General features: G+C 42.9%; 2 protein-coding genes across 19 annotated transcripts in view; one reads left to right on the top strand and one right to left on the bottom strand.

The window, feature by feature from the left end:
* LOC110499426 (E3 ubiquitin ligase RNF157) overlaps positions 1–11618 on the bottom strand; it is a 32280-nt gene extending 20662 nt beyond the window's left edge. For 2 of the 11 annotated variants that reach the window (XM_036956276.1, XM_036956282.1), the window contains exons 1-2: positions 10581–11368; positions 7669–7787 (exon numbers count right to left, since the gene is read on the bottom strand). In XM_036956276.1, the coding sequence (XP_036812171.1) occupies positions 7669–7787; positions 10581–10668 (207 nt within the window). In that variant the 5' untranslated portion in view covers positions 10669–11368. Of the gene's footprint in view, positions 1–7668; positions 7788–10580; positions 11378–11520 lie in introns of those variants that run through there. The other 9 variants (XM_036956274.1, XM_036956281.1, XM_036956280.1 and 6 more) reach the window with 9 other exon arrangements.
* A 65-nt stretch (positions 11619–11683) lies between these two features.
* LOC110499427 (serine/arginine-rich splicing factor 2) lies at positions 11684–16510 on the top strand. 8 transcript variants are annotated; one of them, XR_005037998.1, is made up of 5 exons: positions 11684–12265; positions 13737–14043; positions 14616–14817; positions 15253–15349; positions 15940–16510. XR_005037998.1 is itself a non-coding variant. In XM_036956283.1 (3 exons), exons 1-2 carry the CDS (start codon positions 11904–11906, stop codon positions 14008–14010), a joined length of 636 nt encoding a protein of 211 aa, XP_036812178.1. In that variant the 5' UTR covers positions 11684–11903; the 3' UTR covers positions 14011–14043; positions 14616–16510. The 8 variants fall into 8 exon arrangements, 2 of the variants coding, with proteins under 2 accessions (XP_036812178.1, XP_021432243.1); XR_005037997.1 differs by having other exon boundaries at positions 14616–14907; XR_005037995.1 differs by having other exon boundaries at positions 15253–16510.
* The last annotated feature ends 1294 nt before the right edge of the window (positions 16511–17804 follow it).

The raw sequence follows: 17804 nt of genomic DNA, 5'->3' as shown, positions 1-17804 counted from the left end.
CATACCTTGTAACCTTTCCTGCATTAAACTATCTCAAATGCATTATGTTGAAGGTGTGGTTTATACTTCTTTATTCGTCCTGGCAGTCAGGCTGATAACGTGCCATTTTAGAAAACAGGTTTAGTGACCTTGATCTGCGGTTGTTTACTTATTTTCGACGAATGCACTTTTTGTACGTCATTCTGGATAAGTGTCTGCTAAATGACTGAAAGTACTGTACAATGTGTATAGAAGAACCTCTATGGAACATGCCATCCAGTAGGGAGGGAGGATGTGGTTGGATACCTCTACACCGCTCTTCTGGGGGGAGGTGTGTGTGTGTGTGTGTGTGTTTGTGTGTGTGTGTGTGGTTTCCAGGAAAGGGTCCTGCTGTTAAAATACGGAATACCGAAACATTAAAAAAACACACTCCAGTAGAGTTCTGCTATGAGATCTGAACATGCAAGCACACACACACACACACACACCCCTCTTTCTCTCTATAGTCGTAATGTGACTCTGTTTTACAGGTAGGGTTGCAAAGCTACCAGTCATCTACCAAAGTTACCGGAATCTTCAGTAATTATCAGAAAATGTGTGACAATACAGTATATTATAAATTTGGTCATTTATACTTCAATAATATGTTTTTTTAAGTATGAATATATAGTACAAATGTTTTATGTACAGTTAAAGTCGGAAGTTTACATACACTAAGGTTGGAGGCATTACATCTAGTTTTTTAACCACTCCACAAATTTCTTGTTAACAAACTATAGTTTCGGCAAGTCGGTTAAGACGTCTACTTTGTGCTTGACACAAGTAATTTTTCCAACAATTGTTTACAGAAAGATTGTTTCACTTATAATTCACAGTATCACTATTCCAGTGGGTCAGAAATGTACATACACCAAGTTGACTGTGCCTTTAAACAGCTTGGAAAATTTAAAAAAAATGTCATGGCTTTAGAAGCTTCTGATAGGCTAATTGACATAATTTGAGTCAATTGGAGGTTTAGCTATGGATGTATTTCAAGGCCTACCTTCAAACTCAGTGCCTCTTTGCTTTACATCATTGGAAAATCAAATGTAATCAGCCAAGACCTCAGAAAAATAATTGTAGACCTCCACAAGTCTGGTTGATCCTTGGGAGCAATGTCCAAACGCCTGAAGGTACCACGTTCATCTGTACAAACAATAGTACGCAAGTATAAACACCATGGGACCACGCAGCCGTCATACCGCTCAAGAAGGAGATGCGTTCTGTCTCCTAGAGATGAACCTACTTTGGTGGGAAAAGTGCAAATCAATCCCAGGACAACAGCAAAGGACATTCAAATCAAATCAAAGTTTGTCATGTGCGCCGAATACATCAACTGTAGACCTTACAGTGAAATGCTTCCTTACAGGCTCTAACCAATAGTGCAAAAAAGGTGTTAGGTAAATAAAGAAATAAAAACAACAGTAAAAAGACAGGCTATATACAGTAGCGAGGCTATATACAGACACCGGTTAGTCAGGCTGATTGAGGTAGCATGTAGATATGGTTAAAGTGACTATGCATCTATGATGAATAGAGAGTAGCAGTAGCGTAAAAGAGGGGTTGGCGGGTGGTGGGACACAATGCAGATAGCCCGGATAGCCAATGTGCGGGAGCACTGGTTGGTCGGCCCAATTGAGGTAGTATGTACAGTCGTGGCCAAAAGTTGAGAAGGACACAAATATTAATTTTCACAAAGTCTGCTGCCTCAGTTTGTATGATGGCAATTTGCGTATACTCCAGAATGTTATGAAGAGTGATCAGATGAATTGCAATTAATTGCAAAGTCCCTCTTTGCCATGCAAATTAACTGAATCCCCCACAAAAAAATTCCACTGCATTTCAGCCCTGCCACAAAAGGACCAGCTAACATCATGTCAGTGATTCTCTCGTTAACACAGGTGTGAGTGTTGACGAGGACAAGGCTGGAGATCACTCTGTCATGCTGATTGAGTTTGAATAACAGACTGGAAGCTTCAAAAGGAGGGTGGTGCTTGGAATCATTGTTCTTCCTCTGTCAACCATTGTTACCTGCAAGGAAACACGTGCCGTCACCATTGCATTGCACAAAAAGTGCTTCAGAGGCAAGGATATTGTTGCCAGTATGATTGCACCTAAAATCAACCATTTATCGGATCATCAAGAACTTCAAGGAGAGTGGTTCAATTATTGTGAAGAATGCTTCAGGGCACCCAAGAAAGTCCAGCAAGAGCCAGGACTGTCTCCTAAAGTTGATTCAGCTGCGGGATCGAAGCACCACCAGTACAGAGCTTGCTCAGGAATGGCATCAGGCAGGTGAGTGCATCTGCACGCACAGTGAGGCAAAGACTTTTGGAGGATGGCCTGGTGTCAAGAAGGGCAGCAAAGAAACCACTTCTCTCCAGGAAAAACATCAGGGACAGATTGATATTCTGCAAAAGGTATAGGGATTGGACTGCTGAGGACTGGGGTAAAGTCATTTTCTCTGACGAATCCCCTTTACGATTGTTTGGGGCATCCGGAAAAAAGCTTGTCCGGCGAAGACAAGTTGAGCGCTACCATCAGTCCGGTGTCATGCCAACAGTAAAGCATCCTGAGACCATTCATGTGTGGGGCTGCTTCTCTGCCAAGGGAGTGGGCTCACTCAATTTTGCCTAAGAACACAGCCATGAATAAAGAATGGTACCAACACATCCTCCGAGAGCAACTTCTCCCAACCATCCAGGAACAGTTTGGTGATGAACAATGCCTTTTCCAGCATGATGGAGCACCTTGCCATTAGGAAAAAGTGATAACTAAGTGGCTCTGGGAACAAAACATCAATATTTTGGGACCAAGGCCAGGAAACTCCCCAGACCTTAATCCCATTGAGAACTTGTGGTCAATCCTCAAGAGGCGGGTGGACAAACAAAAACACACAAATTCTGACAAACTCCAAGCATTTATTATGCAAGAATGGGCTGCCATCAGTCAGGATGTGGCCCAGAAGTTACAGTGCCTTGCGAAAGTATTCGGCCCCCTTGGACTTTGCGACCTTTTGCCACATTTCAGGCTTCAAACAAAGATATAACAACAAGTGGGACACAATCATGAAGTGGAACGACATTTATTGGATATTTCAAACTTTTTTAACAAATCAAAAACTGAAAAATTGGGCGTGCAAAATTATTCAGCCCCCTTAAGTTAATACTTTGTAGCGCCACCTTTTGCTGCGATTACAGCTGTAAGTCGCTTGGGGTATGTCTCTATCAGTTTTGCACATCGAGAGACTGACATTTTTTCCCATTCCTCCTTGCAAAACAGCTCGAGCTCAGTGAGGTTGGATAGAGAGCATTTGTGAACAGCAGTTTTCAGTTCTTTCCACAGATTCTCGATTGGATTCAGGTCTGGACTTTGAATTGGCCATTCTAACACCTGGATATGTTTATTTTTGAACCATTCCATTGTAGATTTTGCTTTATGTTTTGGATCATTGTCTTGTTGGAAGACAAATCTCCGTCCCAGTCTCAGGTCTTTTGCAGACTCCATCAGGTTTTCTTCCAGAATGGTCCTGTATTTGGCTCCATCCATCTTCCCATCAATTTTAACCATCTTCCCTGTCCCAGCTGAAGAAAAGCAGGCCCAAACCATGATGCTGCCACCACCATGTTTGACAGTGGGGATGGTGTGTTCAGCTGTGTTGCTTTTACGCCAAACATAATGTTTTGCATTATTGCCAAAAAGTTCAATTTTGGTTTCATCTGACCAGAGCACCTTCTTCCACATGTTTGGTGTGTCTCCCAGGTGGCTTGTGGCAAACTTTAAACGACACTTTTTATGGATATCTTTAAGAAATGGCTTTCTTCTTGCCACTCTTCCATAAAGGCCAGATTTGTGCAATATGCGACTGATTGTTGTCCTATGGACAGAGTCTCCCACCTCAGCTGTAGATCTCTGCAGTTATCCAGAGTGATCATGGGCCTCTTGGCTGCATCTCTGATCAGTCTTCTCCTTGTATGAGCTGAAGGTTTAGAGGGACGGCCAGGTCTTGGTAGATTTGCAGTGGTCTGATACTCCTTCCATTTCAATATTATCGCTTGCACAGTGCTCCTTGGGATGTTTAAAGCTTGGGAAATATTTTTGTATCCAAATCCGGCTTTAAACTTCTTCACAACAGTATCTCGGACCTGCCTGGTGTGTTCCTTGTTCTTCATGATGCTCTCTGCGCTTTTAACGGACCTCTGAGACTATCACAGTGCAGGTGCATTTATACGGAGACTTGATTACACACAGGTGGATTGTATTTATCATCATTAGTCATTTAGGTCAACATTGGATCATTCAGAGATCCTCACGGAACTTCTGGAGAGAGTTTGCTGCACTGAAAGTAAAGGGGCTGAATAATTTTGCACACCCAATTTTTCAGTTTTTGATTTGTTAAAAAAGTTTGAAATATCCAATAAATGTCGTTCCACTTCATGATTGTGTCCCACTTGTTGTTGATTCTTCACAAAAAAATACAGTTTTATATCTTTATGTTTGAAGCCTGAAATGTGGCAAAAGGTCGCAAAGATTAAGGGGGCCGAAAACTTTCGCAAGGCACTGTAATTGACAGCATGCCAGGGCAGATTGCAGAGGTCTTGAAAAAGAAGGGTCAACACTGCAAATATTGACTCTTTGCATCAACTTGATGTAATTGTCAATAAAAGCCTTTGACACTTATGAAACACTTGTAATTATACTTCAGTATTCCATAGTACCATCTGACAAAAATATCACAATGAAGCAGCAAACTTTGTGGAAATTAATATTTGTGTGATTCTCAAAACTTTTGGCCACGACTGTACATGAATGTATAGTTAAAGTGACTATGCATATATGATAAACAGAGAGTAGCAGCAGCGTAAAAGAGGGGTTAGGGGGGGTTGGGGTGGTGCGCACAATGCAAATAGTCCGGGTAGCCATTTGATTACCTGTTCAGGACTCTTTTGGCTTGGGGGTAAAAACTGTTGAGAAGCCTTTTTGTCCTAGACTTGGCACTCTGGTACCGCTTGCCATACGGTAGTAGAGAGAACAGTCTATGACTGGGGTGGCTGGGGTCTTTGAAATTTTTTGGGGCCTTCCTCAGACAACGCCTGGTGTAGAGGTCCTGGAAGGCAGGCAGCTGAGTCCCAGCTGCCTGCCTGATGTACTGGGCCGTACGCACTAACCTCTGTAGTGCCTTGCGGTCGGGAGGTCGAGCAATTGCCATACCAGACAGTGATGCAACCATGCTCTCGATGTTGCAGCTGTAGAACTTTTTGAGGATCTCAGGACCCATGCCAAATCTTTTTATTTTCCTGGGGGGGAATAGGCTTTGTCGTGCCCTCTTCACGACTGTCTAGGTGTGTTTGGACCATTATAGTTTGTTGTTGATACAAAGGAACTTGAAGCTCTCAACCTGCTCCACAACAGCCCCATAGATGAGAATGGGGGTGTGCTCGGTCCTCCTGTTCCTGTAGTCCACAATCATCTCCTTTGTCTTGGTTACGTTGAGGGATAGGTTGTTATTCTGGAACCACCCGGCCAGGTCTCTGACCTCCACTCTATAGGCTGTCTCGTCATTGTCGGTGATCAGGCCTACCACTGTTGTGTCGTCTGCAAACTTAATGATGGTGTTGGAGTCGTGCCAGGCCATGCAGTCGTAGGTGAACAGGGAGTACAGGAGGGAACTGAGCCTGCACCCCTGGGGAGCTCCAGTGTTGAGGATCAGCGTGGCAGATGTGTTGTTACCTACCCTCACCACCTGGGGGCAGCCCGTCAGGAAGTCCAGGATCCAGTTGCAGAGGGAGGTGTTTAGTCCTAGGATCCTTAGCTTAGTAATGAGCTTTGAGGGCACTATGGTGTTGAATGCTGAGCTGTAGTCAATGAATAGCATTCTCACGTAGGTGTTCCTTTTGTTCAGGTGGGAAAAGGCAGTGTGGAGTGCAATAGAGATTGCATCATCTGTTGATCTATTTGGGTGGTATGCAAATTGGAGTGGGTCTAGGGTTTCTGGGATAATGGTGTTGATGTGAGCCATTACCAACCTTTCAAAGCACTTCATGGCTACGGATGTGAGTGATATATATATCTCGAGTAAGGAGGCCTACAAACCTCTGTCAGATGGAATGGGCCAAAATTACCCAACTTATTGTGGGAAGCTTGTGGAAGGCTACCCGAAACGTTTGACCCAAGTTAAACAATTTAAAGGCAATGCTACCAAATACCAATTGAGTGTATGTAAACTTCTGACCCACTGGGAATGTGATGAAAGAAATAAAAGCTTAAATAAATCATTCTCTCTACTATTATTCTGACATTTCACATTCTTAAAATAAAGTGGTGATCCTAACTGACAGGGAATTTTTACTAGGATTAAATGTCAGGAACTGTGAAAAACTGAGTTTAAATGTATTTGGCTAAGGTGTATGTAAACTTTAGACTTCAACTGTATGTCAATATTTTCCATGACTTTCTAGTAGATAGACCATATGGTTCAAGAGAAAATAGCCTAATTAATGAACAAAAACATCTAATCAACAACGGCATTATTTTCAATGAACTCTTCAACTCCTCCAATTATTGACTTTTCTTCACAACTGCCACCAGTTTGACCACAAAACATTGATAAACAAATACATATTGTTTTAGTCAAATAAATAAAAGTGCCTAAAAAATGATATTATGCTGAAATGCTCATATTAAACACCAATGGTATTATTTAACTTTGTGGTTTATATTTAAGATAATGCTTTAAAACTTTGTCATACTATTTGTTTATTTTTAAATCATCTTATTTAATGGTGTGATATTATTGACATGTGATAAGGTCACACAGAGGGCCAGAGATAATTACAGACACCTGGGATAATCTAAAATACCCAAAAGGGCCACTACATGTCTTGTGAGATTACTTCAAATCCTTGAAAGAAAGATTGAATTCTGGTAGTTTACTGGTAAACTTTAAAAGTTTCCAGTAATATACTCTCCTTTTCCAACCATAATTACTGCAGTAAGCTGCTGTCTAAATCCCCAACATCACAGGCTTGTGTACTTCCAGTCGCACGCACACACACACAGCTGTACAAATCCAGAGTAGGGGTCAATTTCATCTGAAATACACTAGACCTGTGCTGCAGATCACAGTTAACAACTCCGGGAGAGAGGAGAGAGATGTAGTGAGTGGGGAAGAGAGATGTGGCTCTACATTGCCATCTGCTTAGAGAGGGCAGGATGACTTATATAACGGAATTTGAGAGAGACAGAGAAAGAGAGAGACAGAGAGATATCCTGTGTAGCTCAGTTGGTAGAGCATGATGCTCGCAATGCCACGGTTGTGGGTTTGATTCTCACGGGAGACCAATACAAAAATGTATGCACTCACTACTTACTGTAAGTCACTCTGGATAAAAGCTTCTACTAAATGACTAAAATGTAGAGCAAGCAAGACACAGAGAGAGAAAGATGTCATGGGAGTGTATGTGAGTATTTTCAAATGCTTGCCAAGTGTATTTCTAAATACATTCCAATATTCAACAACCTGCCTTTTAAAATAAAAAATATCTGAATACTTACTTCCAAATGTCTTTGAAAGTAATTTAAATACCTTAAATAGTACATAATATTTGAACCCAGGTTTAGTGTAGTGTAGCTTAGTGTGAGAATCAGTACCGCCACTGGTCTGATTCCCAGGAAGTTGAGGTCGGTGTTCTCTCCGAACAGGTATCCCTCGGGGTGGGTGGAGTCAAACTTCTCCCCGCCCATGATGAAGTGGTTGGCAAAGTAGCTTCCTGTGGGGAACAAGAAGAGGGAGTGAGCAAACCTGATCCCAATACAGACACTATAGCCCAAATAGGTTTCTCCCCTTTTACTTGAACAGAGGACAGTTAAAGGAGCTCACCGAGCTAGGACAAGGTGTTCCAACCCTGGTTCTAATCTTAGCCAATAGGGAGAGAAACAGAAAGGGGATAGGTACAGTAGACATTGCCTCTAAGCACTGATTTTATATCAGAAATGTCTTTATCCCCCTATTTGCTAAATTACGGTTTGTGGTAATGTAACTGATCCTAGATCTGTGGTTACACAGTAAAGTAATGTCTGGTAAACAGCAGACTAGGGTTGGCTGGTCTGAATCAACGTAGCTGTTCCGGCTGTTTCCACCCCACAAGCAGTGCTTGTAAGATTTCAAACACTTTGTGTTTTTCAACTCAGAAATTGGGGCAGCAGGGTAGCCCAGTGGTTAGAGTGTTGGACTAGCAATTGAAGGGTTGCAAGTTCAAACCCCAGAGCTGACAAGGTACAAATCTGTCATTCTGCCCCGGAACAACCCACTGTTCCTAGGCCGTCATTGAAAATAAGAATTTGTTCTTAACTGACTAAATAAAGGTAAGATTTCAATAAATAGATGATTCTGATCAGGAACAAAACACCTTTTTTTTGTGACACTGCCTGGTGGAGAAATAATTTGAATGTATGTTTTGAAAGGGTCATAGAAACGCAGACAGCCAGATACCATTCAAATTATAATCAGCTGTAGGGATTGTAAGCCTATCAACTGCCCTTGAATGCCCACTGTGTGTATTTCTGCACAGACACACACACACAAAGCTGAGGCTGAGCAATCCAAGTAGAGATCCCAGGCCAGGCCATAGCTACTCAATAACGGTGATGGAAGTGGTTCAGTAAACAACGCTCAAGTGACCTTGTCTCACACCTTAAGGCTTGTGTTAGCTCCCTAGGCTAATTCATACGCTTTAGCTCAGCATGCTAACGCAGTCTTATTCTAAAAAAAACAATTCTCTCTTCTTAAATGCAATGACTGATCGGTCATGACTGGATAAGTGAACGCAGGGGCGCAACTTTCACTGGGAACAAGGGGACATGTCCCCCCCCCCCCAAATTCTAAAATAGCATTTTTGTCCCCCCCAGTTTTATCATTGGAATGTGATACAAATAGGGCAACGGTGTGCTTTAGGACCATGTTGATGCCTCCAAGCGGTCGGGTAAACTGTTTTGGAGTTTTTATCCAGCTGGATTTTAAAAAATATTATAAAAATGATGCCCCCCTCACTTCTAAAACCAAATGTTCACCACTGGGTGAAAGTAAGCCTATGAGAATCCAAACTGAATGCAGGTCATTTGGGAGGATGGGTATTAGCAATAAAGATGTTTATTTACTTCATTTCATTGTCCTCCAAGTGTTGCTGAATAGCCTCTCTTCTTCAGTTTGCGCTTACATTTATGCACCTTGGTTGGAGAGCGAGGTAGCGGCAGTGATCCTTCCCTTTGCAGAAACAGGGTTTGAGTCTGGAATGGTACCCTATACCCATAGTGAACGATGGGCCCTGGTCAGAAGTAGCACAGTTAAGAAGGGTGCCATTTTTGGACTTAACCAGAGACAAAGGGAGACATAATCTAAGGACCTGCAGCCAGACATACTCCTCTACATAATCTAAGGACCTGCAGCCAGACATACTCCTCTACATAATCTAAGGACCTGCAGCCAGACATACTCCTCTATATAATCTAAGGACCTGCAGCCAGACATACTCCTCTACATAATCTAAGGACCTGCAGCCAGACATACTCCTCTACATAATCTAAGGACCTGCAGCCAGACATACTCCTCTACATATTCTAAGGACCTGCAGCCAGACATACTCCTCTACATAATCTAAGGACCTGCAGCCAGACATACTCCTCTACATAATCTAAGGACCTGCAGCCAGACATACTCCTCTACATAATCTAAGGACCTGCAGCCAGACATACTCCTCTACATAATCTAAGGACCTGCAGCCAGAGATTCAGATGCAGTAGAATAGCAGACAGGGAGTCTGGTTACACTGGCTGTCTCTGTGTCCTTGGATATCAACCCTCCTCCACACACACATCCGTTACCACTCATGTTGTATCTTATACCTAGCATAAGGGCAGGGTTCGATTTACAGGGCCATAAATAAACAGATTTTTAAAATCGGTCATTTGAAAAATGTAAGTGGACACTTTAATATCAAATATTGTCTGGGTAACAATTAAGTAACTTACTGTGATTGGGCTCAACTAAAATGGTCAAAAACAAAACAAAAATAGCTTCTTGGCAAGAGCAATTTCTCAAGCAAGAATTTGGGGAGTGGTCTGAGAGGGGAAAACTGAAAATGAGATATTATTGGCAGAGAAGTTTGGAACTCTCTTTCTTATTGGTCTATTAGTGAATTTAACACATGGTGATTATAAGAATGGAAGGCCAAAACTCCACCCCACCAAAAAAGGTGGAAATTTCAGGCGGTATTTTCAAACAGCTCTTACACCAAAAAAGGTATATCATCATGTTCACAATTTCACAGTATTATTCCTACCTCATTATGGAAATATATATAAAACACGGGAAAAATCATGTTTTTGACTGCAAAGGGCCTTTAAAATATAATTATATTCAGCATTCTGGCTTGTACAGCTCATGACAGGAAACTATTCTGATAAACTCATTTATGCCTGACATAGAATTCAATGTGGCGTTTCCAGGCTAGGTTCGCTCCTATTCATGAGTGTGCTGTCGCCAATGAGGCACAGGCACCACTTACCAGATTTCGGTGGATAGCGGTACACCGAGTTGGACGGTATATCGACCTCTTCCACTCCTGCATTTTGTCTGCTGGTCAAAGCTCCCATTTCCACAGAATATAAAAGCTCAAATTAACGTACATACCAAGAAAACATTCGCTATTCTCGAAAATCTCTATTGTCTTTAACTTAAACCAGTTCCTGCTGCCGTTTCCATTGTTATTCTTGGTTTATGTCCTTGGTTAGCAGCCGTAGCCTAGTTGTTGTGCTCGTTCTGGGGATTAGTTGTTGTTATTGCTTTATCCAAAGCCCCGTGGGGCTGTCACTGTTTGTTTAGAGGCAGAAAAGCAACAATTGCGTCCCTTTAACAGCAACGCTATGTATCCTTTCACTTAGCGACGCATTCTCCTCTCCACTGCAGCGCTTTTCGGGGGCCGCTTTGAGGAGGAAAACGAGGTGTCTCCCTATGTAGCGCCGTATAACGGTCCACTCGACATCTTTTCTGTTTGTTCTCTCCCGTTTGTAAGGCCGTGCGGGGATGCTGATGGCTATCTTTGCTTGGACTCTCCGTGCTCCAATTGTCAAAGAACGAATCTAATGGTGGCTACCCATGACGTCAGGCACAAATCCGGACTATGGGTTTTGCGCAGTACAATATCAGCAGGCAGGCAGCTCCCGGTTCGCTATAACGTGACCTTCCCCAAATGTGGGAACGAATCACTGCAATGCTGCAGCAGATGATGGCTTAATAATGCAATGTATAGTGACTGTTACAACGACATGCAGAGATGCGTAATTATACATATACAATTAAATGTGTCTTTGAAATTTGGACAGAAATAGACAATCAATTTATCAATCAATTTAGGCTACACGCATCATTATTGATAGGCAATTTGGCAAGTATAGACTTGTATCTGAACTGAACAGTGATAAAATAATGAGAAACTGATAACATACCACGTAGGCTAGATGGCTACAGCGTTGCAGCCTATAATGTACAAACGGTATGCTTTTGTATAACCTAATGTAGCAGACGTAAAATACACTTGAACAATGTTGCTGTTTCCACCTTGACATGATCAGTGAGCGTTAAATGTTGTACTACTCCAGTCCTCTATGGGGCACTGGGAGGAGTTCTGAACCCGCCCACACAGAACAAGGAAGCTCTGGCGCCGCCATTTCACGTGCAAGGAGTTGAGAGAACGTGTGTGAGGTAGGCCTGGAAATCGGCAAAACAACATCGAATTTTACCAAAAATAACGATTTTCATCGGAAAACAAGTCCCGAATAGTCTGTTTTCGATTTGTAATCGTCTGGCTGTTTCATATTGAGGAGCAAAGATGAGCTACGGAAGGCCCCCGCCCGATGTCGAGGGTATGACCTCGCTCAAAGTGGACAATCTCACCTACCGAACTTCTCCTGAGACACTACGACGAGTTTTCGAGAAGTACGGCCGGGTGGGAGACGTGTACATCCCCCGCGATCGGTACACCAAGGAGAGCCGCGGGTTCGCTTTCGTGCGGTTCCACGATAACCGCGACGCTGAAGACGCGATGGACGCGATGGACGGGGCCTTGCTTGACGGGCGGGAACTGCGAGTCCAGATGGCGCGCTATGGCCGTCCACCAGACTCTCACTTCGGGCGCCGAGGCGGCGGTGGACCTCCAAGGAGGCACGGAGGCTATGGTCGCAGGAGCAGGAGGTAAGTTTTTGGTTCAGTTTGAATAAAACATCGTAACTAGCAATTGTTGAAAACTACAGCAACGATGACGTAACTGGCCAAGTTCAGTCAAAGCATCATCTTTTGTTGACAAAATGTAATACCCAAAATTACAAATGTTTCTGATTGAATTGAATTATCTTATTAAAATATTAACCCTAGTGAATAACATCTTCATGAATCATTATAATAAGATATTTTCAGAATATAATTGCACTTAAACTTAATCGTGTTTCCACATTTCTATGAAATATTTGAAGTAATTTTCCATAAAAACTAATGGTAATTAAGTGACGTAAAACTTAAATTAGTGGCCCATGCGTTCATTTGCTTAAATCACTGAACACAACAGGCGCTTATTAGAGATGGCATTTATTTGAGCCAGGTGTCTATTTCCTTAATGCACACGGGTTTTTCTCTTTTGCATAGTTAATTGTTTAATTACAGCATTCACTTCCAGCATTTTTATAAAATAAATACATTTTATGATCTCCTGCATTTATCATTTACATACTGTGCTAAGTTTATTTTGAGTTACGTAACGGTAGTCTCGAAAATTAAAAAAAATCCTGACTGCAATTTCGGCTGTTCTAACTTTCGCCACTAGAGGGCGATCGGCCCTGTTGGTGCTTGTTATTTAGCGACCAGCTCTCTGCTGTTAGCAGCCAATGGCTAGCAGTTTCTTACTGGCAATTAAAATAGGATGATTGCAATTTGAGTCATTACCAAATTATTTAATTAAGCATTAAACCTCGTAAACAATACATTTCGACCTGGGTTTTTTTGTTGCTGAAATGTCAAATCAAATGTATTTATAAAGCCCTTCCTAAAACCACAAACAGCAAGCAATGCACGGTGTGCCGCTTGTGTGCCGTTACCTGGCTATTGGCTGCTAACAGCTGAGAACTGCTTTTTAACTGAAGTTTGACCGTATGTTAAAGTAACCTTCCTGTGTTTAAGTGGTGTGGGGGTACACCAACCAAATAGTGTGGGCACATATCGCTGTTAAAAATATTAATGCAAGTAGACGGCTGATTGGTAAACTAATCCTCAGGATGACATCATCCTCTGAGGAAATTGCCATCTCAAACGTGATAAAATTTTGATGTGGGTTTTAGATTTTTTTTAATGAGTTGGCCACAAATAAAACTATAGGATGAGTCCACGTTATTTGGGTAGGAGTTTCTTGATTTTGCTATTTTTTTCACCGCTACTTTTTCATGCTACTTTAAACCTAAGCTAACTGGTTGGCAAGTTAAGCATTTGCATGGGTTTTTGTCTGGCGAAGTAGTTTGTTTACTTTTTGTAGAGAGCTAGGTACCATGTTTTCAGTTGAGTTTGTGAGTTGCAAATCTCCAATTAGTCTAGCAAAAGGACAGGGACTTGTTTAACCTACGTTGCTGTTAATTTCTCTAGGTAAAGATTTCTCCATGTTTCTCCTCTTCCCCCTCAGTCGTTCGGCCAGCCCCCGTCGGCGCAGACGCAGTCGTTCCCGGAGCAGGAGCCGCTCCCGTGGCCGTGACTACAGCCGCTCCCGGTCTCGTTCCTACTCTAGATCCCGTTCCAAGTCCCGCACCCCCCGCAAGAGCAAGTCCCCATCTCGATCGAGGTCCCGTGGTGCTTCCAGGTCCCGCTCCCGCAGCCCGGCTTCCAACAGAGGCTCCAAATCCAGGTCGCGGTCCAAGAGCAGGCCCAAGTCCCCCGAGGACAACGGAACCGACTCTTAGTAACAACAGCTCCAACCCGGAGCCATTAAAACGGTACACAAGGAAGGGGAGAAGGGGTGTGACCATCACATATATGTAAGGATAGTTTAGTTCGTGTAGGAGAGACTACAGAGTAGGTTTAAATTCAAATGCAGTTGGACAGTGTTCTGCAGCCTTGACAGTCTGATATTGAGTGACACTTTAGTCTTGTTTAGTCACCAGCGTTGCAGCGTACCAGTCAAGACTGCAGAATCCTGACCCTGGGTTGTTGCCGGGGAAACTACCATTGTAAACTAGGTTTTAGAACCAGTTCAGAAAGTAGTGCACACATCGAGTAACATGCAGTTGCAGGGTACACAAGTCAAGTCAGGAAATAAATCTGGATATCTGTACACTTGAATGCTTTTATTCAAGTGTGTGGGTGTCTACCAATGTTTTTACATCCAACCAAACTGACACATCAGCCAACATTAGGATTTTATCTACATGGAAGGTCAGAAGTAAAGTAGGGTAAAATTGTTTACAATATTTATAAAATGGGCCTATTATTTTTGAGATGCTATATTTATGGCGGGGTGCTAAAATCAAACATTCGTTTACCTAAATGTGGAATTCTCTCCTCCAAGCTGCGGTCCTCTTGTCAAACAGAGAGGTGGGGGTGTGGCAGAGATGGCAGTGTGAGAGCAGTTAGTGTGGTGTGACGCGACCCGCCCATGTGACCTGCCTGTTGCTGAGTTGGTGGGTGCGATGGCGGTTGCTATGGAGCAGGTCGTCAATGGCGACGCGTGGTCCGTGCTGTCAGTTGGTGAGGTGTGAGGTGGTGGTGAGGTACGGAACTTTCACAGGACCACAGACAGAATTCTGCTGGCTGTACCACTGTGTCTGTGGTCTCACTGGTGAAGGAGGGAGGACCCCAAGGTTTGTTGTCCAATAAATGCCTGAGTAAAAATAAGCAAACAATTGTGATATTGAGAGGTAGCTTTGGGTTGGGGGCCCTTGGAGTGTGAAGACGACTGACGCTGTAAAGAACTTATTTCCTGCCCACAGGGGAAAGGGTCAGTTCTGTAACATGGACAATTGACATGTTAAATCGCCATTTTAAAAACAAACCGACAAGTGGAATGGAATGGTCGATCGACCATTCGATGGAATGGTCGATCTGTACATTTTACTTTAGATTGACACGACTAGACAATCAAACTGTTCTCAAACTAGCAGCGTATCATTTGACCGCCACCAACACAGCTTGTCTTTTCTTTCCAGGTGAGATACGATGGAGACTTCTTCTCTGCGGACGCCAACCAGATCATAAGTCTGCCAGTGGACACCCCTCTATGCCCCACAGAATACTGACCAAAAGGTTATTGTGACTTGGTCTAAAATGATTTATTTGGTTTCAGTTGCCCAGAAAGACTCTACTATATAATTACCAAGGCGATGTAACTCCCATGACTAGAGTAGAGGACACGTTTAAAGGTTTTGTGAGGTGAATACTGGATTTTGTCTTATTGTTAGTGCTGGTTTGTTGCATTTTGATTTGATCTTGTTAATAAAACATTTTATGGTGAAGTAGCTACAGCTTTTCTCTGTATTTAGTAGTCTTTTATTCTCTACAGACAGATTCTGTTTTTTGAGTTAACTGTGTTTTGTTTTTTTGCAGAGTTGATTTTTAGCAAAGGGAGAGTGAATAGCCCCTAAATATTTTCCATTATTTTCTAAGCAAAAGCAGTAACATGTAGAGGGAAGAGAGAAGGAACAAAAATAATAAGCCAATATTGTATCAAATGTCACGTGTTATGTAATTGGTTAACCTGCCTAGCAGTGTTATGTTTTTGTTTTTTGCCTAACGTCTACTAGATCTTTTTTTTTTCTTTCTTGCCGTTTCTCTGTTCTAAGTTTGCTTTCCTGTGAATTCTAACCCTCCTCCTCTTGTTATCTTTTGTGCATTAGGCGCAGTTGTGTAGCAGTTGAGTATTGCTGGTTAGCTGTTAAGGTGCGATGCAGTGCTGATGGTGAGGTGGCAGTGCAGTGGCTGGCGGGGGTGTTGCGGTACCCTGTGAGTGCCCGGTGCAGTTGTCGCCCGGCGCTCGTCTTGGTGCTACTGCTGCCGTTTGCCTTGTTCTGGTTTGTAAGAGTCAATTACAGCTGTGGTGGTAGATCTGATCACGCCATCTCTTCCCCCTGTGTTGTTCTCATATGGTCTCTTCCCATTCCTGATGTACAAATACACTCATTTTTCCCATTCTCTCTCTCCCAACCCTAGCCTGGTGGAACCAGCCTGATCGCTGCGTTTAACGTTTGTTCGATCAAGCTAGTTCCACCAGCTTATCCCAAACCCCCCTCCAACTGTGGTTTAGTCCCTCTGTTGTGAGCTGGTTGTACATTGTTGATGGAAAAGGCTCGATAGGGGAGGGATGAAGGGCATTCCACTAGCTTAACAAATGAATCTGTGGATTTTGTGTACCCTCGCAAGATTTCTTGTAACTGCTTTAGGTGAATGCTAATAAACATTTGTGGTTAATTTGATTCACTATTTTGTTACAAGATCTGCCCTAACAGTCCTTGAGCCCATCGGTAATGGCTCCTTCACACCGCTAGCCAATACCCATTAAGTGATTTTCAAACTAGATTCCTCGTGAGTTGAGTATACTACCATTTTTAGCAATTCTACACTTGTGAAAATGGAAAAAAAACATGTTTGTAATATTATTTAGTCAATGATTGTATTGCTACACCTTGAATGAAGCTGATGGGCATATTTACCAAATATGTGTCTGCTTTAATATGGGCATCAGCTCTCCTCTTTGCTCATCTTCCATTAAACACAAAGTCTATAGGTCTACAGACCTCTTATGTACCCAAAAGACAATGTGAGACCCATTCCTTTACTGTGCACAAGCCAGTTCTTGACACAGTGCTTCCTCTATACAGGTGGTTCTCAAACCTTTCCTGTGGGACCTCCATCCATTCTATGTATTAGAGCTATTCCAGCGCTAGCACACACGATTTTACTTGTCAACTCATTATCAAGCTCTTGAATAAGTGAGCCAGGTAAGCTAATTCAGGGCTACAACATAACTGAAACGTCTTGGGTTTATGAGGAGAGGTTTGAGAACCACTGCATAGCCCATGACTCAAACAGATCTGGATCTCAATTAGTGCCATTCCTATATAATCCAGTGCTTTCACGCTGGCACACTAGGTGGGTGCAATGAATTATGTAGAACAGAAAATGAGCAGGTTCCAGACCTTGGTCAAATCTGCTCTATACCCATAGGCCATTTTCTCAGTCAAAAGTATGCCGTGCTGAAAGGGCAACGTGTAAGTGAGAAGCTTGCAATGTAATGGTCACCCAATACTCAGTCCCTGTGTTTTGGTGCTGCTAGGGTCAAGCTTACTAAAGCATTGGGCGTGTTCCGCTGCCCAGGCGTTATTGACGCCTAACAGATCTCAGCTGTGTGGTGTTCGGGCAAAAGACAAAACGTGCACCTCCTTGGTTATTTTATGTAACATCTAACCACGTCATGGGTGCGTTCCTCTGCCCAGGCATTGCTGCCGCCTGCCGGATCTTACAACGCCTGGATGGGTATTTGTCAGCTAACCACTTATTGCCACGTTCAAAACAACTGGGAACTTAGAGAATATCTGACTTCAGTGCGTCCATGACAACTGAGAACTGGTGGGGGGAGGGCAGTCATAATTCAGAATTCCAAATCCATCTCTGGAATCTTTCTTGAGCTCCAATTTTGTGACCTGAAGATTGACGTCATGATTTAATCTAGTTTTTTTCCCCAGTTGTCTTGAAAGCACCATAG

Source organism: Oncorhynchus mykiss, chromosome 20 (genome assembly GCF_013265735.2).
Source record: "Oncorhynchus mykiss isolate Arlee chromosome 20, USDA_OmykA_1.1, whole genome shotgun sequence".
Lineage (NCBI taxonomy): Eukaryota > Metazoa > Chordata > Actinopteri > Salmoniformes > Salmonidae > Oncorhynchus > Oncorhynchus mykiss.
This window is presented reverse-complemented; position numbering and strand designations above follow the sequence as displayed.

Excerpts from the sequence above, each read along its gene's own strand:
- LOC110499427 (XM_036956283.1), top strand. The coding sequence starts at position 11,904 with ATGAGCTACGGAAGGCCCCCGCCCGATGTCGAGGGTATGACCTCGCTC. Across the intron at positions 12,266-13,736 it reads TATGGTCGCAGGAGCAGGAG|TCGTTCGGCCAGCCCCCGTC; the intron begins GTAAGTTTTTGG and ends CTTCCCCCTCAG.